This window comes from Amblyomma mixtum, chromosome 2, assembly GCF_055824585.1.
Source record: "Amblyomma mixtum isolate Tamu chromosome 2, ASM5582458v1, whole genome shotgun sequence".
Lineage (NCBI taxonomy): Eukaryota > Metazoa > Arthropoda > Arachnida > Ixodida > Ixodidae > Amblyomma > Amblyomma mixtum.
Window position 1 is genome coordinate 257,122,492 of NC_143013.1, and position 26,349 is coordinate 257,148,840.

Consider the following 26,349-nt stretch of genomic DNA (forward strand, 5'->3'; position numbering starts at 1 on the left):
GACTGGGTGGCGGTTAATAAATCACGTGACACCGGAAACATTCCCCACACGGGGTGTATACTGTATGCACATCCCTACATATACCTATACGTCATATAGAACCTCTCGCGGGAACCGCTCCATCTTTATATCGTGACGAAGATGAGACGCGCGTCTGGCTGGGGAATTATTGATTACAGATCCTTCTTGTACGCTCCCCCCCCCCCCCCCCACCCCTCCGTCGCTCCTGCCGACTAGAAGCCACCACCTCTCTACCCAACAGGGTCCTGGCTGTCCCATTAACGGCACATCAAATCCCTCTCCCGCATCCAATCTCGACCCGAGCCGAATTGTGCCTAGAAGCATACGCTGCCGCATGCTGCCGCGGCACTTGGCGTTGTTTACATGTTGTCCTTGCGCGTGGGCGCGCGTGCTAGCTTCGAGAACAAACACACGCACACACTGTTTGCGCTGCGCCTGCCCCGGAAAGCGAAGGTGGCGTCGCGGCGCGGCGGAGACGCTTAATACGCAATCAACGCGGCTTTAATTGAAATACCCGCTGGTCTTTTCCATGGTTAGTTTCCTCTTTCCTCACTTAACTTTTTCCGCTCCTCATAACCGCCCTACGGCGAAGGTATAGCGAGAAGGAAGGGCACATGTTATTGCAATCTATCTTTCATCACCGGCGCGTTTTCTAAGGCAAACATATAGCTATGAACGTACACGTATAAACATACACTTCTTGCTCGGGAGTGCGGGTGAAGAGGTAGTATGGATTATTCGGTTAATAATGAATCACTGCGCGTCCCTCACTCACTCTCACACTCATTCTCTCACTCTTTCCCTCTTCCTGTCTCCTTGAAGAGGCCCTCACTATGCGGTCTCTGGGGATGGTAACTCCCTTACCCCTTCGGGAAGGGGAAGATGATGAGGAAACCGTTCTGGGCCTCGCCCGCGTGACGGCTTGAGTTGGGAGAGCTGGTTATTAGAAGCACTAATGGCGGCGTGCCTGAGTTCGTTCGCGCGTGGACGTGTGCAGCGAGGCGCCAGGAAGTAATGCATACGAGTCTGTTAAAGATTAAACCCTGATGCGTTGCAGATTATAATGAATCCGCCATGATGAGAACAACACGGCGTAGCTTATGTGTCTCGGCATGGGTATGCGGGTTGCGGGAAACACTTGTTGGCAACGGAATTGTGCGGGTTTATAGGAATAATCGGGGAGTAGCCCCTATTGTGCACGACATCTTCTCATTGGCGCGAGCAGCAGGGCTTTTTATCCACATCTATAATGGTGGGCTGAATGAGCATGTGCTGGGCTGGGAGCACTGCAATAGAGTCCTTATAAATGTCTTTTATGAACCTTTATTCCTTCGTAGTGTCCTCTTACGTTAGGAGGGTTAGATGAGTACTTTCTTCCACGGTCATGCATGCTCTTTGCTGCCTAGTTACACTGCAACAATCTCCACCACATTGTCTAAATGCAATCAACATATGCAGTCGTCGGTGATGCGGTAAGCAATGCTCATAAAAATTTCTGGAAAGGCCTTCAACTTGAAGTCTGGACGTGCTTTACATACGTGATTTATATTTGACTTCGTTCTTTTCCTGCAAATCCTCGCTATAGCTCAGAACATTAAACGTCAAACTAAAGATGCTGCCCCTAGTTCTAACTTCCACGCCTTATCCTTTCTGTAATGGGTGTATTTTCATCATTTTATCCGCCGGTAGAACCGAAATCAGTTGCGGCAGTCCCCATAGGTTACTAGCCGGCGCAAGGCTGTAGCTTGCTACTTGTACAACTTAGACGCTTTTGCGAAACCTGAGCATTAAAGTGGCTTTCCTAGTAGAGGCAGCAGCGATAAGCGGTGGCTTCTGTGCGGGGATAATGCCCCCATCTCCGTCCCACGCAGCAGCTATCTGTATAAATAATACTGAGACCAACAGACGACCTGCATGTCCCTCCCGAAGGCACGTGGAATAACTATATAGGCTTCCGTTGCACCGACACTACTCGAGACGCCGAGAATAAAAATTGTATAAATAAGAGACCAATGCACTTCTAAGTGCTCTGTGGGTCGGCGACACATTCGAAGAGAGGCAAACCCCACCTTTTCAGTTGCTCACGTCGTTTCCATGAGTGCGTCTCCGGTGTTTGATCTCGACCTGGCTTTTGTCATTTGTCGGCCCGTGCGCTGAACTTCACAGGACCGGAGATTTCCCAACTTTGCAAAAGGGTCGTGCTCCTGTTGCGCTCTCCGTCTCAAAGCTTACAAAGGTCTTACTGGCACCTGACAGGTTAGCTCAGAGGGTTTAAAGCATGCGTTTGAAAATAAGCACGTACTGCCTCGGGTTAAAGTTCACTGCATTGCTGTTTCACTGCAGTTGTGTTAGCAAACTTTCGAGAACATAACTGTGGCACTCACTTTGGAAACAATGTTTTTGCTGTGTTTTTTTATTTCTTCAGTACCAAGAGCGCCCTGATGTGCATTATTGTGGGACTAAGGGAGTCGAGAAAATGGGACACAGTGATAGCATAATTGACGTCACGAAAGTAATGCGTAAAATAGAGGTTGCTTATAGACCACTAGCGTACCTGCATTGTCCAGAGCTGATACTTCAAGCTTACTGCCACTTTTCATACAAGCCACCGCGGGATGGCGCTGGGATCATCCCCGTTATCGAAAGAATCACCCTGCAGGTTCGACGTGCGTAACTTGGTTTCGATGTTCCGTGAAGGCTGACGCGGCTATAGGAAACCCCGAATCGCATATGTGTTGTAACGTCCTTTACTTGCACAGCCGTTGCCACAAGGCTGGAAGACAAAGATGCACTAGCTACCTTTTCGACAGTAAACCAAAAACCACTTTTCACGTACTCTACGGACATCATTAAGTTGTCGAGAGTAAAACACTTCCAGTTAACGCCGAACGACCGGACTCTGCCCATCTCCAAGAAAGACTAGTGGACATATGGCTGGAACCACGGCCCTCCTGGCTCGCAACGAAGGTTTTCATACCCAGCAATTCTGGACAAAAGCATTTTGTAGCGAGAGCTACATTACCCGCAGTCTCGCCATTTCGCTGTGGGCCTTCGGCGTCACTTGTGCGCATGCGCGAGGAGCCGGTTGACGTCACAGCCGCGCAGCTGGTGCGCCGCGCCGCTCGCCTCCAACCGAGAGGAGCCGCCGAGTGACGTCACAGCTGTCGGCGCCGCTCGCCTCCGACCGAGACGTAACCAGGGATATAGCGTTCCTCTCGACACGTATGTCCTGGCATAGCTGAACTAAGCCACTGCCAATTTTTTTCTGCGGGTAAGAGTTCACTTTCTATGCACTGTCTATGCACGCTTTAGCTATAGATCTTGCTTCTGCTATGTGGGAAAAGTTCACTGCAATGAATACGTTCGCAAATTTCACTACATGCAGTGGGTGGTAGCTATATTCGCATAAAATTACTGTTATTACATGGCTCTCGGAGCCAATATGAAAGATCTAGCTTCATCAACTTTATCGAATTTGTGGCGAAACAGGTATATATTATTCTCTATGACACCGTAGCATGAGACGTGGTTCTTGTGTCTATATTCATCCATCAACGACTGAATGGAGGAGACAGCATATGCCCCAAAGAAATTCAGAACGGACAGCTAGCTATACCTAAAGGAGCCCGTTTACACTAACCAATAACCAAGTGGGATTCATCTCTTCAAGAATCGCTTTAATCTCGACACGTTTTTCCTTCTATGAGCCAGTCTTCTTAAACCTTTTTATTAATTTAATCTGGCCGTGCGTTCGCTTTTTAACCTTCACCAATTTCCTACGTTGTTCCAAGAGACACGGCCAGCATTCCTTACTAGTTTTCCTGCATGCGCTCTTTTAACTAAGCTCAACTATTGCTGTACACGGCGCGGCGCATTAGCGGCCGGGACATTCGACTGGTGAGCCAAGGTCGCGGGAGACAATTGCTTGCCGAGCCGTCCGCATCTGTGTGGATCGAGGCGAAATGAAAAAGACGCCCACGTACTGTGCAACGTCAGCGCGCGCTTAATAACCCCACGTGCTAGAAATTAATCCATGAAACTCAACATGCCGTACTATTCCAACCATTACTGCACTCGGGTTAGGATATAGTTTGGTCGCGGAACACGCCCTGCGGTACATTTAGGGTAGCAACTAAACCCACGAGCAACAACCGCTATCATCGACTTGACTCGCATACCTCCCCACTAGTCATAATCTCCTCACAGATGAAGAAGAGGAAATGTGCATCCAGCGCCAGCGCACAGGCACCTCTACGGCACTGAACAGCGGATACTCTTCCTTAGCAGGGCCTCAAGAATGACAAAAGAAAAAAAAAACGTTCATAATACGATCCCCACGATGAGCACTCGATAACAAGATCGAGTGATGACCTCAGGACCCCTCAGCTGATAGCTGGACCTCGTTCGCAGTCGTTCTTGTTCATTGTTCGCGGTACTAAAAGGTCGTTAGTACGACTGCGAGAAAATCTCTAACACATGTACGGAGAGAACACAGCCGGTCCGCTTGGCTCGATGGGTAACGGCGCTCTGAACAGGAGAGAGGAAGCGGGCGAACGAGCGGGCGACTATTTTCTCCAGTCTTGCGGAATTCGTAATCAACCCGGGACGGCTCCCTCATAATTGGCAGGCAGCTCTGTATAACGCACGGGGCGCTTTCTCCTTTTTTTCTGTCTGTTTTTGTTTGTATTTTCTGATGCGAGAAGTTCGAAACGACCGCATTCGCGGCCGCGTGGAACTGCTTCTAGTACAGCTATAAACCGCGCTTCCACACAGAGAGAAGGCGGACGTTTCGACTAAAAGCGAAAATAACATAAAAATTATAAAAAAGGAAGGTAGTTTGATACAAGAGTCGTACGTTCTCTTTTGCCCAACCCGGGCAGACTAATGCACCCGTGGGAACAACAACTCTTGTCCTGCCCATGGAAAAATTAAGAAAGAAGAGACGTAAATCAAACCAGACGAGGAGGTCATTAAAAACGGGCCTATATATACGAAGGTATATTACTAGCAACGAAGGTACGGATATAAATATATATAAAACGTAAGATGGTGCTACGCACCGTTTACGATACGGGAGATATAAGTCGCTCGTATACAAGGAAATAAATGGCCTATATAGTCACGACGCCTCGGGCCCTGCGATGTACTTCGAATATTACGAAAGAAAGAGCGGTGAAAAGAAAAAAGAAAACGAGGGAGGATGCGGAGAACGACATAAACACGAAGGTATGCTCGAAAGTAAAACAGTCCGGAGACGAGGCGGAATTTTTGTTCAACGTCGAGGTCGCGCCGCTAGTCGATGCATATAGTTCGCGCGTTATGACTCCAAGCGCGCGCCGTTTCCATCTAATGATTGCAAATGACTCTGTGCAGGATGGGGGTCAGACAGCAGCAGGGTCTCGGAGCGGCAATATGGATTTATCGCTGTATTCCTGTACCTTACTAAGCGACTGGTCTCGACTCCATGAATTCTGATGATAAAAGCATTCCGCCATCGCCGGCTGCCCGAAGCAACGATACACTGTCTCACATCTTTTCTTTTATGAATAGGGAATCACTAATCAGGCCTTTCGAATTACGGTTGAGTAGTTTGTTGTTGAAAATTTTTATGATGTCTTTTTTTCCGGATTCGAAAACCAAGCCACGTGCGGAAGCGCGTCGTTTCCGGCCATGGCAATTAGACACAAGAGAGCGCTACTCGCAAGTTCCTTCGGCACCTCATTATTTTGAGTGCTCCCCAGTAGGTCCAGGTAATCCTCTCTGACCTAAGTGGACATAAAGCCTTAGCTTTTAAACATTTTGAATACGGGCCCTTCACTGCATTTTTTTATTCTCGAAAAAGCGTCGTCGATGTGGTTCTGAAATTAAAAGCGAAATAAAAATGTCAGCGAGATTTTGATTTGTTTTTCTTGGTTTCTTTTTCAAAGCGCTTATGTTCGAGGCCCTATGGTCATCACCATGATCCGGAGTATACCGTAAGTTTGTCGATAACGAAATCACCGACGTTGTTGCTGGCTAGCAACGTTCGGCGAGATTATTGGACCTGATGCGATGAAAAGTAGCGCACATTGCGTTGCTGCACCCGTCATCGCGCTCCGTACAACGTAGTAAACGCCGGTAACAGCACCGCATATGGTCTTCATGCCACTGGTGAGCAGTCACAAAATATTTAATTATCTTTTGAAGGTTGGGTCACACCACCACGTATTCATATATTTACTCTAGTTCCCTCTTTCTTTCCCTGCTTCTTGTTTTCTCTATTTCCTTCTTTATGACTTTCCACCTTTCTTCTTTTCGTGCATTTTTCCTTTCTATTTCTTACTTTTTTTTTGTTCTGCCATTTTTCTTTCCTTCCTCCTTACTGCTCACCTTTCTTCCTGCTTTATACCTTGGTTTTCTTCTTCATTCATTAGCCTCTCTTTCTTTCTCTCATTCTTACTTTCCTTCTTTTGTCTTTATTTCTGTGTTATTCTCGTTCGTTTGTTTTAAATAAGGCATTTACTGGTGCGTAAGCACTAATCTGATGGGTATTAATCCTGAGCCAGATCGTTCGTTGTCCGTTACGCTGTTTGTTCGCATTTGGCTTAGTCACTAGTTGCTAAGTCACCCAGGGCATGAACTGCAAAGCATGTTCAATCAGTTAGACAGGCGGAGCATAACGGTAAGGCTAAAAAATTACATGCATAAAAACAAAAGTAATGTTCAACAGCCTAGGAAGGGAACAGCAATTAGAAATTGGTAGCGAGAGTCTGGAAGTAGTAAGAGAATATGTATAATTAGGGCAGGTAGTGACAGCTGATCCGGATAATGAGAGGGAAGTAACTAGAAGAATAAGAATGGGGTGGAGCACATATGGCAGATTCTCTCAAATCATAAATGGCAGTTTACCAATACCCCTCAAGAGAAAAGTATACAACAGCTGTATCTTATCGGTACTCATCTATGGGGCAGAAACGTGGACGCTAACAAAGAGAGTTCAGCTCAAGTTAATTACAACGCAGCGAGTTATGGAAGGAAAAAGGATAGATGTAACGTTAAGAGAACGGAAACGGGCGGAGTGGGTGCGGGAAGAAACGCAGGTTAATGACATCCTATTCGAAATCAAGAGGAAGAAATGGGCTTCGGCAAGGCATGCAATGTGAAGTCAAGATAACCGCTGGTCTTTAAGGGTAACGGAGTGTATTCCAAGAGAAGGCAAGCGTAGCAGGGGGCGGCAGGAAGTTAGACGGGCGTATGAGATTAAGAAGTTTGCGGGAATACGGTGGCCGCAACTGTCAAAAGACAGGGTTAATTGGAGAGACATGGGAGAGGCCTTCTCCCTGTAGAGGGCACAGTCAAGCTGATGATGATCATGGCCTAGCGCGAGCGCTCCGTCCCGCGGCTCTGCCCGCTCATCGTCGTCTTCTACGTAACACAAATTCGTGCTTTTGCGCTGATTCGAATGCAGTAAACACTCTCTGTAGTTTTTTCGTTATGTAATCCTTTTATTTATAGCTCTTTCCTTTCAAGATCCAGGTGGTATCATTGCATCACCAATGGGGTTTTGTGAGTTGTAAGTACGGCGACCTGAGCTCTCTTCCGCCTCTCCCCCAACTTTTACTATTTTCACTATCTGTCTAACTACCACTTTTTCACAATACTTTACACACACACGGGCACCCGGAACTCCTCTCCAAGCGGACATCCAGTTGTTACCGCGCGAGCCTATTTGCCGTGGATGCTTACTCTCGAGCGCACGATAATAAGGATGAAATTCGACTGCTTCGTTGTTCGCTAAACAATATCGATAGAAACCGACAAGGCAGCAAGGCTCGCGGCCGCAAGTATAAAAAGGCATTGCGCCCTGTCAGCGACTTTAGCGGCAGTGTGGTGGGGCCTCCAGAAATCTCGTTGTATTAAGCCTGTCGCATGCCAAATGAGACAACCCGATGAATCCATGCAGCTCCCAGGATCCCTCTCTATTGGATTTCTTCTGAAAAGAGTGCCTCGTGACACGCTAACGTGCTTTTGTCCGCATTGTTTCTGCACTCGTGACGTTTTTATTTATTTTCTAAAGCCCAGACTTTTTATTCTGCTTTCACTGTGTGGATGTCTGTGTGTGCGCATGTATCTGTATCTGTATCTGTGTGCGTACGCGTGCGTGCGTGTGTGCAGTGACTGCATCGACGACCTCTATGATTTTTGGCGGTTTTTACCTCCTCATTATTGAGTTTTTTACGCCTGATCGACTTAGTACAAAACTACGTTAGGCCTTTCACCATCGCAATAAGCTAGGTGTATCCCCAGCATAACGCTGTAATTTAGTGATTGAATAAGTATCCTGTCACGGCATAATACGACGCCCTTCATCCCGAATAAAGTTAAACGTTCGCCTCTGTCTCGCCAGTCGCTTTTCTTACGACGGTGCTGCGACGTGTTTTCAGAAAATCTCGCAGCGCGTAAACAAATGCGTGAGTTTGAGAGCGCTATAGCTCGCCCGAAAACCTAAGCGTGAAATGAATCAACACAGCGCGAACGTCTTTATATATATATATATATATATATATATATATATATATATATATATATATATATATATATATACACTGGAGTATACGTAAGAAGGACTCGAAAAGAGCGTGAAGACAGGGCCTATCTTTGCAAATCTAAGCACGTCTCGAAAAGGCGTCAACGAACTGCCCGCCACGAAGATGCTGCATGCAGAAACGCAAGGATCCTAGGTACCAGGAAAACCGGAAGTGTTCCCTCCAGGTCAGACCGGGTTCCTCCGTGTTCCCTCTTTCTATTGTCTTCTTCTTCGAACCGGTGAGGCAAATTCTTCGTAATACAATTTTCTCAGGATAGGCTCCTCCATATCGAACATACTCGTCAGGACCACTTTTGTTTGGCGCGCACATACACGCAAAAAAAAAAAAGGCAACGACGGAGCTCGCGAACCGAACTACCAGGCTCTATAGCTGCTGTAGCTCATATTTATACTTTTATTTTACTTATAGACACGCGAGGCTGGTTTAAAGATTCAGCTCGGACTTTCTTTTTAAGCTTGAAAATACGCGCTACGGTTTTCTCTGTTTGTGACAATTCTATCTAGTCAATTCGTGTTCAGCTTTGTCTCTTTTATTCTTTTTCCTTCGTCGCCTCGGCAAGCTAGTGCAGTTTGCTCGCAATTCAATATTTGCCTAAAACTCGGTGGTGTTTTTTTCTGTCATTCGCGCCTTTTTCGCAGAACAGGAGGAGAGTGATTCTCGCTAAAATACTAGACTGTTTTTCAGCCGGAGGCACTTTTGGGTGCGGGAATCGGTAGTGCACACAGCGTTCGCGACACAAGCGCATCGTGTGAATAAGGTAAAGGCACTGTACGCACTAGGAAAGACAACTAAGCCACCTTATGCAGCCGGAAGGAAGAGGTCGAATAACAGAGACAAACAGTGCTCAGACGCCGTCGGCACTGTTTACCATACAAAGAGGCAGCGCCGCTGCAGTTGTTTCTTGAGAAATAAGGCAAACGACGGAGAGCTGGGAAACGTGGTAATTAGTTCAATGTGCTGTTTTATACTGTTCTTGTTTTTTTTTCGTTCTTGAATAAAAATAGAAGCAGCAATTACTACGAGCGAAACACTGAAAGAAAAAATTGAAGGGACATTCAAGCTCCGCCTTGAGGGTATGATGCGACAGCGTAATGGGTTAATTCCCATATATGCAGAAGGTCATTCTCTGCATTCATAGGAGGAATTAATTTAGTGGGCGGCGCCTGATGGCTCTACGTGCGCGCCAAGAGAAGAGGAAAAGTAGCGGAAACGTACTTCGCTACTCGCTGAACTGCGACTTGAGGGAATGGTTTTAGTGGGCGCCGCCTGATGGCACTACGTTCGCGCCAAGCGAAAAGGAAAAGTAATGGAAACCTACTTTACTACTGGCTTAACTGCGACTTCTGTAATTTCCATGCTCATAATTACTAAACAGTAAATGTCTCTAAAGCACCCTTCTAAGACAACACCGTATTCACTAGACGCGTTTTTGTTCATTCCAAACCATCCAGCTGGCGTGGCGGAGTGGTTAGCGTGCTCGTCTCGCACTCCGGAGGGCCTGGTCCGATTCCCCAACTCAACCGGTTTCCTACTCGGATTTCTTCTGGGATATTTCGCTCAGGGCCAACGCCGCCGACGACGACACCGGCTTTTCTGCGACACGGGGCCCCTAACGCTATCGCGTTAGTAAACAAATAAACAACCCCTCATAAATACTACGCCGGTTTGACTCATCGAACGCTTTGAGCGGTTTACACGGCGTAGTAACTAGGGTAACGCTACTCTTTATGAATCATGTCCAACATTCCTGGAAAAAAATTTTGCATATTGAAAAATTGTAAGGTACTGGTATAGAAATATTGAAGGTAAAGGTCCATTCTTCCGATATGCAGCAAAATCTTTCTTTTATACTTTTTTCATCGCTCGCATCGAGCAGTTAAGACTGCCATGGAAAACCAATTGTGAACGCTTTTGAGGGGAGCAAAAACGTTAATAGCAAAAGAATGCATGCCTACCGACGGGAGACGCCCGCCAGAGAAGAATAAAGAAAGTAAGATGTGAGATAAATGAGAGGCAGGGTCTTCGCAGCGTTTCGTTGCAACCTGAGCTGCGCACTCCATCAGCTTGTACAGCACATTCTAACAATGGAGCAAGCCCTACTCGGTCTGACCTAGAATCACCATAAAAAGTTTGTGGTCACGTACCGCGAATCGAACCAGATGGCTTGTTCATTGGACGGGAATGAACAAAAAGTGCAACAAGAATAAAAAAAGAAACAAAGAAGTTTTGAAGTTGACGGAGAATTCTAAAGGGTCACGTAGACAGGCTACGCGCAGAGCGTGGCTTTTAACTGCCTGGCCTGCGGCGGGTCATGAAACAAAATCGTACCGAGTGCTGTCTCGATACATAGTTTAGCTTGTCACGCTTCTCGCGGATATTGTACCGGTGCCCGTGGAGAAAACGCCATGTGATTTCCTTTCAAGATTGATGAATGATCTAAATTTTGGCAGGGTTTCTTATTATGCTACGTACACTGCGTCGATTTGTCCCGTTGTTTGGAGAACCCATTCTCGCCTACGCGGGCTATTAATGTATAGTTGAGTTGAATTTTCATGTCAATGCCAGCGGTAAAAACTGACTTTTGTAATTTATGCTTAGTTTACTTGAATTTCCAAGTCAATTCCAGCGCTAAAAACTGACTTTTGTAATTTACACCTAGTTTACTTGAATTTTCATGTCAATTTCTGCGCTAAAAACTTTCTTTTGTAATTGATGCTTGGTAGTTCGCGCTCTTGTTAACATCAGGCTGACATCCTGTCTCTATCTTGCGTATTTGTGAGTAGTGCTTCATACGACGTCATTTATGCATTCTTTGCATGGCAGTCAGTGAGGCTGTGTACATCACCATGACGTCTAATTTATTTAATGACAGTACTGCGCCGCAAGTTTCAAACATTTCCTCGTTTTGTCGAACGTGCGAACTCACTTGAAATCAGCTTTCTAATATCCCTCCGCCCTAGTCAGGTAGGCACTACTGTCGGCTCATTGAACAACTTGAGCGAAAGGTTAAAGAGGGGGAAAAAATGTAGAAGCAGGTTATTACCGAAGTTGGAGAGCATAGCCTCGGGCACTCCTGGTGGAAGTGTCAGCGTAGAGGTGGTCTCGTCGACTGCAGTGTCATACTTCTCCGAAGAAAAAAAAGAAATGAAAGAAAACAGGCCAGTTATAAGCACAGCCCGAAGATAGATTGCTGAAACTTCCCAATCACGAAAGAGCTCGCCGGATTTCGGTCCTTGAGGATGAAAAAAAAACATAAAAGTGCACTATTGCAAGCGTTGTCGCTTGATGAGAGTTTACTTATCGATACAGGTGGGAAAAAACGGCAAGGATTCAATGTGGATGCCGCATAAATTTAGAAGAAGCCGTCAATTATTTATGAAAATTAATAAAATATATAGCCTTGGGTTTTCGAACTCTCACATCAAGAGAAAAGCATCATCTGCTTTCGCGATCTGTAAGGCTTAATGTAACCGTTTTCGAAACAGAAAAAGTGAATAGGAAGTCTTAGCATTTCGATTATGTAGAAACACTAGACGGCAGACAATGCGGCATTAACCTGCGCTAAAAAAGGTAGAAAATCATTAAAATTAGCTGAGAATGAACATTGAAAGCAGGTGTTCTAAAGTAGCACCTAAAGCTAAGTCTGAATTTCTGTTTTGTGAGCGTAATTACAACGCCGATTTTTACGGGCCTTGCTTTGGCGGTAGATCATATTTATAGTTGCATTTACCTTACGTAAACTCTGCTTTCTTCAATTAAAATTGCTCCTTTTCCCTGTTTTCACCCTTTAGCTTTACCTGGAAGCTCATAGTTCAATGTAGACAGCATGCAGATTTTTGTAGCCCTTTAGCTACCATTGGGGTCTCAGCGCCGTGTATTCTAAGCCATCTCACTGCAGGTTACGGTGACCATGCTACTTCATTCAGTAATGCGCTCACGCCAGTTTAAATTTGCGTTCCACGTAAGCCTTTTTCAAAAGTATACAGGCCAAGGGGTCTGCTTCTCACCCCTGCAGCGCGGCTCCTCTTGCATACTCAGGAACCTTAATCTCACGAAGGAGGGTGCAATTTAAGTCATCAACCCTCCCAAGATTAGGACTGTCAAATGTGCTAAAGAGCCCCGCTACACGGCTTCGAAGCAAACCCCTTGGGCTTTATATTTTTGACAAAGACTGTACATTGCTATTATAACAAATAAATGGCATACACTGCCCTTCGGAAGAATTTTCTGAGAGTCTCTAGCTGCAGTTATGAGAGGCCCTGGCAGTGCGAAACCTGTTATTAAGAGAACTGTAAAATACATCTCTATAAATTTGGAAGATCGGTCAAGAGGCGGTCGCCTGACGCTCACACTGCCGCCATGCATGAAATATCGAATTTACTTCGGTACAGGTTACATGCATTGTTGATTACGTTTGCGCCTGATAGTTAATTTAATTAAGTGCCACAGCTCGTTTAACTGCGCAAAGAAATAAGCATGGTCCGTTGCTGGGGGGGGGGGGGGGGGGGAGTATGTGTGCAGACAATGTTACCTGGAAAACATTCCCCTACCTACAGCAGTCCAAGAAATTTCTTGGACCCTTTAGGGCAACTTCAGAATATTACAGTCTCTATGCATATTGACTGCCAACAAAGGCATGCTGGCACTGCTACTTTCGCTTTGACAACAGGCACTCAATAAATAAAGCCATGCAGGATCAAAAAGTTATGAAAACGTGTCTTTTCCATTCTTCATGCCTTCCCACTCAACAGAAGGATGGATGTCCGCTAGTGCTTGTTTTGCATTGCACATAAGTAGTGCGCAGGTAATTCGACGCAGGGCAATCAACATACATATTTATAGCCATGGTAATGCGCTGAATTGCTGACAGGGATGGACGCACAATTATCATTAGTATGGGTGGGTGTCGAGTGTCGGTTTTTGTGCCGGAATAACAACTCCGCCCAGCGTAATATCACACTGACTTCCAGAGCAGTGCGAACAATTACAATACACGGCGTAGCCCTGCTTTTCTCCTCCTCTGTTCTCCCTGAATCAATTGTGGATTGCAATGCGTTCAGCCCTAAATTGGGACTTATTAATTGCATAACCTCAGTTGAGTACTCTGCTAGCGAGCCAACTTGGTTAAAAAAACGCTATCGAAAAATGTTTCCTCTAAACTTTTGTAAGATTACGTACAACTGATCACGCAAGCATAGGATTTTCAAAAAAGATGTGCAAGACAGGCAGCACAGGAAGGCCGCCGAAATAAGCGAATGGTTTTGAAAAGCGAAGATGTTAAAAATGGAAGATTTGTAAAAATGTACATGGGCAGAAAATCCGGTCTCTTTACACTGTCTTCTACGAAAGCGCTCGTACGATATCTTTTTTACTTCACCCCATTTTTTCCACTAGTTTTTATTTTTTCCCGGGCATGTTTTTCTACACTCGCTCTTTCTGTGTACGTATCTGGAGCGAATGAATGGTCTTGGGGATGTTTTTCACGTTAAAAATTAAAAAGTCTGCCAGTCTTGCTTGCATGGCTAGAGGGTACAGGAAAACAATGATCAGGTAAGAAAAAAGGTGGTTATTTTCCCAACCTCGAAGAGCAGTCGTTCCTGTCGGCTTACCCCTCGTAACAATGAAGGTAATCACGTTTCGGCCAGCAGTACCCATAATAACCTGCGGTGGGGCTTAATATAGCTTGCGAGCTTTAAGGTCACCGCCGCCGGTAACTCCAGTGAAATCTGTCCATTTATAACCAAAAGTTGAGGTCATGAACTACGACATGCAAAGTATACAAATGAGCCGCACGTGTCACATTCTGAAATGTGACCCTTGCGACACGTGCAGCTCACTTGTACTTTCATATTTTGCTTCATAAGAGATTATGGAATAATCTATATGCTCTTATGAACCAAAACATGAATTTCTGAGCATTCATGGAGCTAAAATTTGCGTATTCAATGGGTTCTTTCGTCACTGAGCACAATTGTGCATTTTATATTCTATCCGGAGCACGTTGCGTTCCTTGCATTAGTGCTGTGTTTTCCTATAGCGCTTTATGTTGCCCGCGCTTTTAATTTCGGTGCTTTCGGCTTCAGCAGCACTGGTGAAGAAAAATGGGTCTTTGTGAAGAATTAATTATCTATACAAAGCAGACTGAAAGTCGTAAGCAGCAGCCTCTTTGCAAACTTTCTTCAAAGGGAGTTCATTAACGTTTTTCAAAGAAAGATAGACAAAACAATGTGTGTATAACTGTACCTACTGCGTTTAGAAGAAACGCACTTGTCACCCGAGAGGGTTTGTTCGTAACTGTTATTTCAGCTTACGTTCCCTGCGACAGCGAGAAAAAGTAATCAGCCCGCTAAAGCTTTCCCTCTCCATGGGGGCGGCAAGAGGGTATTGGGTCCCTAAAACAGAATATCGTAATTAGCCAGGTGGAAATCAATGTCGTTGATAAAAGCAACAACACCTCAATGTGTTTTGTGTGCTGTGATAGCAAAAAGTTCTGCTTTAACTGAAAGACGAGGGAGAACGAAAGCTAACTAAATAAGTAAATTAATTCTGTTGAAAGGAAGCTAACCACTTCTGGTATAGCGTCTTACAAACTTACTAAGGCCAGCTTTTTCCCCTCTCAAATTACTCAGTAATGTTTTAGTTTTTTTTTTTCAGACAGTGAAATTTATATTCAATGAACACTGAGGAAAACTCTATCCAATTTTTCTTTCTTAGTAAAAATGCGTCCAATGGCTCTTTTTGCGAATGCTGTTGTCCGTCCGACAGCAAAAGACGCATTTACTGCTCAACAAATTCCGCTTAAAACCTTTCCGCCCACTCAATTCAATCTCGTGACATCTACACAGATATAGACTCCGTGAGCATCTTTTCTGATGTAAATAGTGCTGTAGTATGGCGCCCGAAATCCGTACAAAAAGAACTGCTTCCACGCGTAAAATTTAGTTGCGAAACTGTCCGGTCGTGGCAGCACCTGTATTTCATTTTTTTTTTTCCTTTTCTAGCTTATAAACGCGGCATTTTCACTGACAGAAGCTTCTTCGTCATTAAAGAGTGGGTGATCAGTTGATACAGGGCAACTTCAGTATGTCCTCATCATCCCTTTAAGTTTGGTGAAACTTGGTGCATTTATTTGTTCAAGTACATGACATAGAAATTTTCCCCTTTTCCACAATATGCGTGAGACAATTCAGAGTAAGTACAGAGCTAAGCAGTGATCACTTCATAAGATAATTATCCGTGCCCTCACGAGGCTTAATTTCCGTTTTGTAATATCGCAGGTTAAAAAAGTAAACATTAAGGTAACTGTTTTAATTTATTGGCTTTAACGTCCGAAAGCCACTCAGCCTATGGGGATGCCTTAGCGGACGGCTCCGAATAATTTCGACCACCGGGGTTTCTTTAATGGACACTGACATCGCAGAGCGCCAAACTCTTAACATTTCACTGCCATCCCAATCCGACCACTGTGGCCGGGATTGAACCCGCGTCTTTAGGGAGAGCAGCCGGGCACCATAACTACTAAGCCACCTTTTTCCAAGCTAACTATTAGTAGTCACGTAGTATTGTAGCTGATATCATTTGTTCTGTCGTCATGGCCAACCGCATTACAAAAGAAAGTTCGTTACAATGAATGAAATTAGAAAAAAAATACAGCCAATATTATCACAAAGTAGTATGAAGCTAGTAGAAGGTATAATGTTAGCTAATACATCGCTAAAACGTTGACCCACCACCATGGCTCAGTGGCTTTTCCGTTGGGCTGCTAATTTCAAGGTAACTGGTTCGATCCCGGCAGTGGCACCCTTATTTCGACCAAGGGCTCCAGATTAATTTACACCACCTGCGGTTCTTAACATGCGCTGACATCACACAGCTGGTGGGAAGTTTTTGTATTTTGACGGAGGCGAAGTACTAAAACTTTATACCAGCACACATTAAGAACCTCAGGTGGTCTAAGCTAATCTGAGGCTCTACAATACGACGCCCTTCATAGCCCAAGTGTCGCTTCGGCACACTTAACTTCACAATTCGTGAGAACGTTGTCTCCAATAAATGCAGTATCGGGGGTTATTTCACTTCATGGGTTGTCAAATAAGAGCGAGGCTATCTTTCTCGTTATTGCTTCGTGGAATGCACCCTGACTGCCTATTTTGTGCTATGGTAACATTATGGCGGGGTTCGATGCCACGGGTATTCTGGAGTTGAAATGAAATCGCCACTTTGGCTGAGGTGGCGACACTTGTTATGAAACCGAGTATAGCAGTAATGTTGCAGTTTTAAACACCAAAACGGGCAGCGTCATTTTACACAAGTTTTAATGTGCAAGGTACTCGTAGAGAGCGGTCCCATCACTGATACCACGTACCCTGGTTTCGGATGCAGAAATATGTTTCATAAAATAGTTCAGTCCAGATGGAGCGCCAGAGCAGTTGCATGCTAAATGCGATCCAAATCATATCAATCGCGTATTCGTGTGCCTTCTTTGAAACAATAGCCGATATTGCACACTGATTGGCTAAAAGTTCAGTGAACCTGCAAGTATTAAGTATACAGTACACAACACAAAATACGGAGCTAGGTACGCTTTCCGCAGTTACTCACTGCAGAGACAAAATGTAGAGGAACCTATCTAGCGTGGTATGTTCCGTGATAAGAAGTGTAAACAGCGGCGGACGCCGTATTATCGGCTCTCCTTCCCGACAGAGAGCGCGACTCGCACAGAGAAGGACGTCTTGCTGAGTCCGCGGCAATCGGCTCGTCGCGGATACAAAAAATCTCTGACAGGTTCGTGTGGTGCGCCGCATTATTCGCTTAAGGTGGAAATGCCTGTGAGTATTCCTTGTTTTTTTTTTTTGTTCGCTGTACGCCCGTGTTTTCTTTCGTTTACTGCCTTGATGTTTAAGCCTCGAAATGATCGCTTTCAAGGAGTGGAATAAGGATATGAACTTCAAGTTAGCCATCGTAAGATTTTACAAAAAAATAACAGCGCGAAACACAGGGACGTAGGGTAGAAAAACACAAGACAAGCGCTTGTCCTGTGTTTTCTACTCTTCGTCCCCGTTTTTCGCGCTGTTATTTTTTGGAAATGCATCACCAACTTGCCTGCCTAGCTATCGTGTTGCATCGTAAGGTGTTTTCCGTAGTAAACACGCAAAAATCAGGCTAGCTCGCCCTTTGTAGTGTGGAACGGATAGTTTGCAAAGTGTGGATTTCGAATATGAGCACAACTTAGGGAACGTGGTTAGAACAAGTGAGATGGATTCTAAGCAAGAATATTTAGCATCTGAAGTGTTCGCCGATCGTAGCCACACCACAGCCAAGGTCGCATGGGTTTCCATCTGTTCGTATCCGTCTTGTGGAAAGCTGCCTAACGATAGTTCGAAATAAGTGGATGTGTAAGCGTAGGTTTCTAAGAAACAGTACGCAGAACTGGTGATTAAAATAAGTCACCAAAATCGGGATTATGTTGCTCTTCGGTTTGTAACTGTGTGGCCTCGAAGAACGACGTTGTTCGTGGCGCTTTTGCCAAGGCATTAAAGAATTATATCCCTGTCTGCGGTGGAGGCGAATATAACAGTAAAGCTTTTCTGCTATTTTATGCAAAATTCAGAGTCAAAGGTGAGTTTGCAGTACAATAGTATCTACAACTTTTGTGAGTACCACAAAAATCATGATTGCCTCAAATGTATTATTCTGAATTATTTGTAAGTTATTCACAATTAGTCCCAATTTTTTTTCGTGCCTTCGCGTAAAGCAGTGATATAGGATACAGAGAATGGAAGGTATATCTGCTGACTTTTCGTTTCTGTGATCTGTGAATAAATACCACGAACTTGCAGGTTTGAGCAATTTAACTTCCTGGGTATCTTCAGAAATTCGAGGCCCGTGTACTGTGCGATGTCAGTGCACGTTAAAGAACGCCAGGTGGTCTAAATTTCCGGAGCCCTCCACTACGGCGTCTCTCATAGCCTTAGTCGCTTTGGGAAGTTAAACCCCATAAACCAAACCAAACCAAACCTTCAGTGTCCTAGATAATGTTAAAACTCCAAGCGCCTGTGGTCGTAAAACTACAGAAAGATGTCCTAGACTGCGACGACCCAAAATAACAAGAAAGGCATCTGTTGCGCATTCGATTTCTTTGCCTCTGAGGCAAAATACCAATACGCCTTAGTGCACTTTATTAGAGCTCTAGTCGGCAGAGCTTGCAAGCGCTCAAAACTTTAAGTTAGAGCTGCTGTTCCAAAAGCCAGTACAAATAAACAGCGAAAAGCTCAAACTTCAAAAATTCCACAAAGCGGCCGACTGCACCAACTCTAACGAAAAGAATTTAAGCTTAAACTAACACCAAAGCGCCAAAACAACAGCAAGAAAAAGTAACCTAATCCCAAAAGATGGCTTGAACCGGCAATCGACTTGAAAAAGACAGGGCAAAATGTACAAATACCACGTTCTATGTTCTTGCGACGACAGGAGGGCAGTTAGCGCAGATTTACGCACACAGTAATCTGATATTTGGGTTACAGGTCGCAGAAGGCGGTCTCGAACTGCGGGCGCACTGAAGATCAATGAATAGCTAAACGGAAAAGTTTTTGGACGGAGGAATGCCGACTTTATGTCTCTGATCGGTGGCAGCTAAAACGTACCAAGCTGACGTTGTTAATCTCTTCTTAAGAATCGGGTTGTCATAAGGGTGAGAGACTACCAAAGAACTTACATTGGGCGCTGAGCATATTCCGCACCTAGCTGACCAAGGCAAGCTGGTATTCCAGCTGCACCGACGAGAGCCAGGCACTCCAGAAGGGAGATGAAGGGAAGGGATTGTAGTGAGTAGACAGGCCGACAGGACGGAAACAATGGCAGTGCTTTAGACACGCACACCGAGTAGGACAGTTGAAACGAAGACGGAAATGAATTAGTCGGGAAGATGCAATGATACACCTTATGAAATGAGCAAAGGCGATCCAAGTTGCGACAGGAGTGGTAACGATAAATTAGCTTTCGAAGTGGTGACGCTTGCGTTACCTGAATAATCCGGGATAATTAAACGAGCAGCACAGTTTTCTACGAATTAGAGTTGGGAGATGAGTCTCTTTTGACTGGGGTCCCAGAAAGATGCTACAAATTCTAACTCAGTAGGAACTGTAATACTCTTTCTGAATCAGCAAATGACGTGGCAACAGTGTGTCTTCGGTCGCCAAGGTAAAGACTTTACGGACACAGTCAGTGTGATAGCATTAGAAACTGTTAACGCCTTTACCAGAAGTAACGTAACTTCCAGCCTGATGACGTCACTTTTTCCAGCCAATGGGAATTATCCTGTTTGGTGACGTCACTACCCTTCAGCCAAAGGGGAAATTTTTGACCGACAAGACATTTTTTCTGTGTGAGGCTTTTTATGCTTTCGCATTAAACATTTATTTTAGCTAAAAGGCAGTTGTAAACTATAGGAGATCCAATTCCTACTATCAAGAAGCCTCGTAGGATGGGTACCACGAACATCAAGGTGTGAGCAATGCAGCCCCGATATTTATGCACTAGAGGTAAGCAGGCTCTGAACTCCTACTCATCGATTTATTGGGGATACCGAATACTTCTGAAATATTCAAGGATTGGAGAGGAGGCGTACGCCGAGTTGCATGGATATTCCGTGAGAAAAAGACAGTTGCTGCTGACGTATCGAGCGGCTAGCCTTGTTCGACAGTGCTTTAGCATCGCTGCTTCTGAAAACTTTTCTGCACTTTACCGCAAAATTTTGAAGCATACCAGGTAATTTGGCACTCTCTGCTGTAGAGACATCGCTTTTCTAGAACTAAAATGCTTTCGCCGTTCCTGTCACCCGAATCAAACCGTGTTTTGTGATCTGATTTTATGCGGTGACGACACTGTCTTATGGTTGTCTATGAACATAGAAACGTGAGCTCTGTATGTCGGTATTGTTTACAAGACGCCTTATCACAGTGCGGTTATGCATACTTTTGGCCCCTAGTTGTCACGTGTTTCATTTCCACAGCTCAGGAATCGAAAACTTGGTGGTTTTTTCTGAGTTCTATAGCAAGTACACGTGTTATTTTTCTAGCGACATTTGTCTTATTATGTTTTTGGTGCTTCTTTTATTTCAAGCGGTATATTAATTAACTATTGCAGCTTTTTTGACTAAGTGGCATGAAAGCATACTCTTCTTGCTTATATTTACGAGCTGCATATGCCGGCGTGCATGAGTGCAACAAAATCGAATGTTTTGTTATTCTCTTTTGCTTTAATTATTTCGTCACGTACGCCAACATCACCGTACGCAGATTTGCCGCGCCCACGCTAGTCGGCCTTCGCATATGACCCGTTAAAACATTCTTTCATCATTCAGCATCTATTTCAAATGCACAAAAGCTTTACACTAGGACGTCGTTAGAGTTGGTAGCGCTGGACACATGACGCCAATAAGTTGCAAGGCCAAAATTTGTACTCCGGCCGCTCGGTTCTCAAAGTAACCGTCAGTTTTGTCCCGAGTTGAAGCCACGCCGTCGATAAAAGGCGTTAAAAGATATGCAGAAGCATCGATAACTGACCGAAGTTATCGCTTCATAATGGCTTCATCACCTACTTGTCTCCAGGTGTTTCCATCATTTCTTTCTTTGTTTTTGGCCCGCCCAAAGTACATTTTCTTGAGGGTGCCTTTAGTTTAGTCAACTTGTTCAGTCTTAGCGAGACAGAAAGCCTAAATCCCATCACAGCACTTAAGCACACTCAGAATATCCTTAGATTTCAACTTTAAGGCCAATTAATAAAACAGCTTTCCAAAAATAGCTCTTACGCATACTCAGATTGAAAATTTCATGTTGCTGAATGTGAAGTTCTACAGCTGGCGACAGCAAATGATGGGGCAACTATGAAGGCATCCAGCACTTAAGAACAGTATGCGATGGGAGACTAAAAGCAGGCTAAGAATGAAGCGGTGTGTGGAGTGGGAGCATGGATGGGAAATATGAAGCGGATGACCGGTGCGTTCAGATATGCGTGTTCGACGTTCAGCGTAAGTCACTTGGCGAAGTGAGCCATAGAATGAAAACTAAAAAACACAGAACCTAGGAACGCGGGGGCAATAAGAAAGCAATCATAACCCATTTTTTTGTTTTCAAAGATTACACACGAGACATCGTACGACACTAACGTCGCTGGAATTTCAAGAATTAATTAATATAGCAGATTGATTTTGAAGCCGTTCGAGGTTCGTCTTCAGAGAGCCGTAATGAATCCAAGATAGGGGCGCATATTCGAGTATAGGAGTGATAAACGATTTGAAAGCTAGTAACTTCACGTGTTTCGAAGCATGGCATGGGTGGCGTTTCAGGAACCCTATAGCGTTTTGTTATCCAATGAAATGATGTTTACCATGTGAGTGTGTCAGGACAGATCGCATGATAACGTGATGCTCATGTACTCAAATGCCTGCACAGATACTACCGGTACATTGCCTATTGTTAACAAAACAAAAGGTCTAGGGTTTCATGGGAACGAGAATAGCTTATATTTGTTAGTATTAAGGGGGCCGACCACTGCCTGTGCCATCCTTCACCACTGCTAACATCACTATTAAAATCCTTTTGGTAAGAGTCGTTAGCGGTCATGGTATTAAAGATGTAATAACATTGAAATAACCCGATTGAGTCTTACCCATGTAAGATTAAATGGTCAATATACATGTATAAGGAAAATAAAAGACAGAGAAGAGACCCATGTAGGGCACATACATAACATATTGCCGCCAGGTGTCCCCGGGCGGCGCCGAAAGGACGAAGAAGTGTGGAACTCGCGTGCTCTCGGAGCTGGGACTCTGCTTCTCTGTTTGCGGCCTGTGCCTAGCCTGTGTGATTAAGGACCCATCTGTGACATTTGTGGTGGAGGTGCTGGGTACATCGCCCTGGAATATGTCGCACACCCCTCCTAACACCGAGGACCCCAGACCTCTCCCTGTCGACACGCCAGTGCATCGGGTCAGTCGCGGCAATCTAGGACTGCCCCCTGAGCATGGGCTGTTGGAGACTACCTCGACACCTGGCCGGCTGCCTCCTGAGCTCAGGCCATTTGACACTACCTCGGCGCCTGCCCCTCAACCAGTCATGCAAGGCGCCGCGTACTACACCCTCCACAACCCACGGCTACCAAAATCCTTTCACGGGACTCAGCTGGAGGACGTGGAAGATTGGCTACTCCAGTTTGAACGTGTCGCCACATTTAACCAGTGGGATGACGCCGCCAAACTAAGGAACGTTTTCTTCAGCTTGGAGGACGGTGCTCGGACGTGGTACGAAAACCGTGAGGACGCTCTTTTGTCATGGCATGAGTTCCGACGTCAATTGCTCGCCGCGTATGTCAGCGCTGATCGTCGGGAGCGAGCTGAACGCGCCCTGCAGTCCCGCATGCAGATGCCCAATGAAACGGTTACCATGTACACTACGTCGAAGACATGACGCGTCTCTTCCGACGGGCTGACCCAGCCATGTCGGATTGTGTGATTAAGGACCCATCTGTGACAATATCTTCATAACATACCTGTTATGAGGTAACGCTTCTTATTATCAAGAGGAGGTTCATTATTTATTGCTTCATAGTTTGCTGTATGATAAAAACAGATAGATATTTGTAAGTGGCATATGGTGCTGGAGCAAGAAAAATTATAGCATGTATTAATTTCTGATCACTAATTTCTGGAAGATAGTAATAGACGTTAGGCTTTCAGGATGGGCTGCTGGTGTCAGGCCTGGGATACTAGCAGAACCTTTCGCAACGCCTGTTGCCTCCTCCGTAGTGAGTTGCGTTAGGTTAAAGTTACGACACAAGTCCATGGAATTCCTTGCTTCAGTGTTAGTGGCCGTTTTGTTGCACCAATGAACGTTTAAAAAATTATGCACCCCCCTCCTCACGCCCCCCCCCCCCCTCCCCCTGTGCCTGCCACCCCAATTGCTCATCAGCCACGTTCCAAGAGCCTATTGGAAGTTGTGGCGTCATGCGCTGCAGATCGCGTCCAGCTCTGCGCTTCTGAATTAAGAGGACCACCCTCAATAGCAAAAATATACTATAATAACGTTTTCTAACTCTCCCCCTAGCTGAACAAAAAAATGCACATGGCTTTTGTTTTTTTCTTCGTCCATGCCTCCAGTTTTCTTAACCGCCCTTGCCAAAGATTTACTTGATCTGCATGAGGGAATATGTCACGCATTCTTGTCAACTTCTCTATTGCAATTTTTCTACTATAGGTCGGGTTAGTAAAAGACAACCATTCACTTACGGAGTGATTAAAATAAATAGACAAATAGTTTTCTTGCAGTATATCCTCTCCTCATAATCTTAATGTGTACATATGTAAAGCTCCGAATGCACTGCCAACTAACATAGCCAATAACTTACTTTCGAATACCGCTTTAAAGCTAATATTTATTCTATTATCTTATACTTGTGTAGGTTTCTTATTACTTATGGCAACCTTGCGCTTTTTAATATCAGGAGGTTTTTGTTTGCTTCTTGTGATTCACGCACAAACTTGGTGCGCAACACCATGCGGTATACCTAAAGTATCTTTGGCACCCGATGAATCTCAATCATGACCTTATTACCAAAGCGCAACCAAACGTCGTCGCCAAGGGAACGTTGTATATATAACCGTATCCGTTCCCGGCGGAAACAGCTTGTGTCCCGTATCTCATCATTTCGGGCGCCAACAGCACATCCTGCCGGGGCAACATCACAACTGGAGGAGCAGCGTGTGGCTCAACCACGAGTGTGATCGGTGCGAAGGCGTGACGAGAGCGAATAACTAAGGTCAGCTAGGTCATTTCGACACCTCGTTCACATACCTCGGAGCTCATACCGTTAATACCGGCCAGTACGAAACGCGTCAGTATTGGTGTAGGAGGACATATAGGTGGGAAGAGAGGTGGACTGCGATTGTCCTGCCTGCTGTCTCTCATAAAATCAGTCATGAAATTTACCTATTCAGTGGAACAAAATGACGTCACCAAACCGATGCATTCCTATTCACTGGAAGGAGGTGACGTCACCAGACCGGAGCGGCTTTCTACTGCATGGAGAGAAGTGTCATCATGAGACCGGATGTGACGTCACTGCGGGAAAAGGCATCAACAATTCTAATGGTATCGCACTGCCAGAACATAATGAAATTATGTGTCCCTGTTGATTTTTAGTTTCACCAGACTACGAGTCTTTCCAGGCTCCTTCAGGAGTCGGCTCATGTACAAACTCAAACAATGGGCGTAGGGCTCAGAAACATTAATGAACGAAGGGGCAAAACTCCCTGATTATCATGAGAAGGCACCATACGAAGAGAAGCTTTGCTAAGGGTGTCGTGAAGACGAAAGCGGCAAATAAAGCTAAGCAAAGAGCAGTGTAGTCATGCAGTACACAATGTTATCTACGTCACTCAATCAGAGGCAATGTCTTTGCGTCCTCTACAGGGCAACATGATGACAATGCAATCCTTACTGGCTGAGCTATGCTTCTTTCCTGCGTGTAAGACAACGATAACATAAAATTTGCCTGTCAATAAATGCCACGCCAAGGCTTGAAAAAGCCGGCGTGCAAAAGCGTACATGTCTTGACGCAAAGCCGTCAAGACATGTAAAGAAGTATTAGTGTACCCCGCCGAGGCAAAAGCGTGAAGACCTGTACTCGTACGGGCTCACCTGGGAGGACGGGCAGCGGCCGACCGCGGGAGAAAATACGCTTCCGATGGAGGCTGCGCCAAGACGTGTAAACGGCAAGGCGTCGCGCAGAAGACACCGAAGCGCGTCCTTCAGAGTTTCCCCGGGCAATACCCTCTTTGTATGAGAATGAGTGGCCTGTCAGGAGCCGTCCGCAGCGGCTTAGCAGCGCTCCGTGTATTAGAGGTGATGGCCTTGCCGAGCACAGCCCGCGCGAATGAACGTACATATACGCGCATATAAGACAGCCCAAGGAGTAATTCGACTGCTCTGCCCGCGGTTACGGTTGCCCTAAAAATAATGAATAAATTGCTATCACGTGTTTCTTTACACGTGACTCAACCTTGCTGTTTTCAGCTCCCGATGTTAAAATAAAGAGAATTTCACTTTCATGTTTATTCGTTGCGTAAGTACGAATACAAATAATCTATTTGGCGCGTAAAATTTCTATACATAGCTTTACAAAGCTACAGAACGGTGCCTTAGAACCTGTAAATATTAACAATTTCAGACACTTCGATTGAGAGAGTATACGCCACGTAACCATTTATAAAAAATAAGCAAAATGCGTGTGGAAGTAATCGAAGAAGGGACCTGCTATTTAATCAATCTATAGCTTTGTATTGACGCATTGACCTTTCACGAGCTGCGTTAACGTGCTATTGAAGTTCGGAGAAATTTCTTAGAGTTTCTTTATGGCAATTTATACTGGCAGAGAATGGACACTTGCCACTTTGTCTCTTTTTTTTTTTGTCGACAATATCAAAAAGCAGCGCTTGTTGGGCCATATGTTATGAGACTGAGTGTTTTTACTTTAGTGATCGCATGAAATGTATGACCAGTTATATTATTCTTAGTCTTGCTGTGGCTGCCAACAATGGACAAGCATCTTAAGCAAAGAAACGTGTGCAGGCAACGCAACTTGCCCTTGGTCCTTATTTCCTCAAGCTGCCCCTTAGAAGGCTGTCACGGTAACGTCTGGCGCTTGCACACTTACTATTTTTGCACGTTCCCACAACCCGATGTTC

At 45.1% G+C, this 26,349-nt stretch overlaps 1 protein-coding gene across 3 annotated transcripts in view; it reads left to right on the forward strand.

The window, feature by feature from the left end:
* LOC149363646 (uncharacterized) overlaps positions 1-26,349 on the forward strand; it is a 165,982-nt gene that overhangs the window by 17,690 nt on the left and 121,943 nt on the right. For 2 of the 3 annotated variants that reach the window (XM_089573614.1, XM_089573615.1), the window contains exon 1: positions 17,318-17,437. The exons of the other annotated variant lie outside the window; for it this stretch is intronic. In XM_089573614.1, the coding sequence (XP_089429740.1) occupies positions 17,432-17,437 (6 nt within the window). In that variant the 5' untranslated portion in view covers positions 17,318-17,431. Of the gene's footprint in view, positions 1-17,317; positions 17,438-26,349 lie in introns of those variants that run through there. 3 annotated transcript variants of the gene reach the window in all.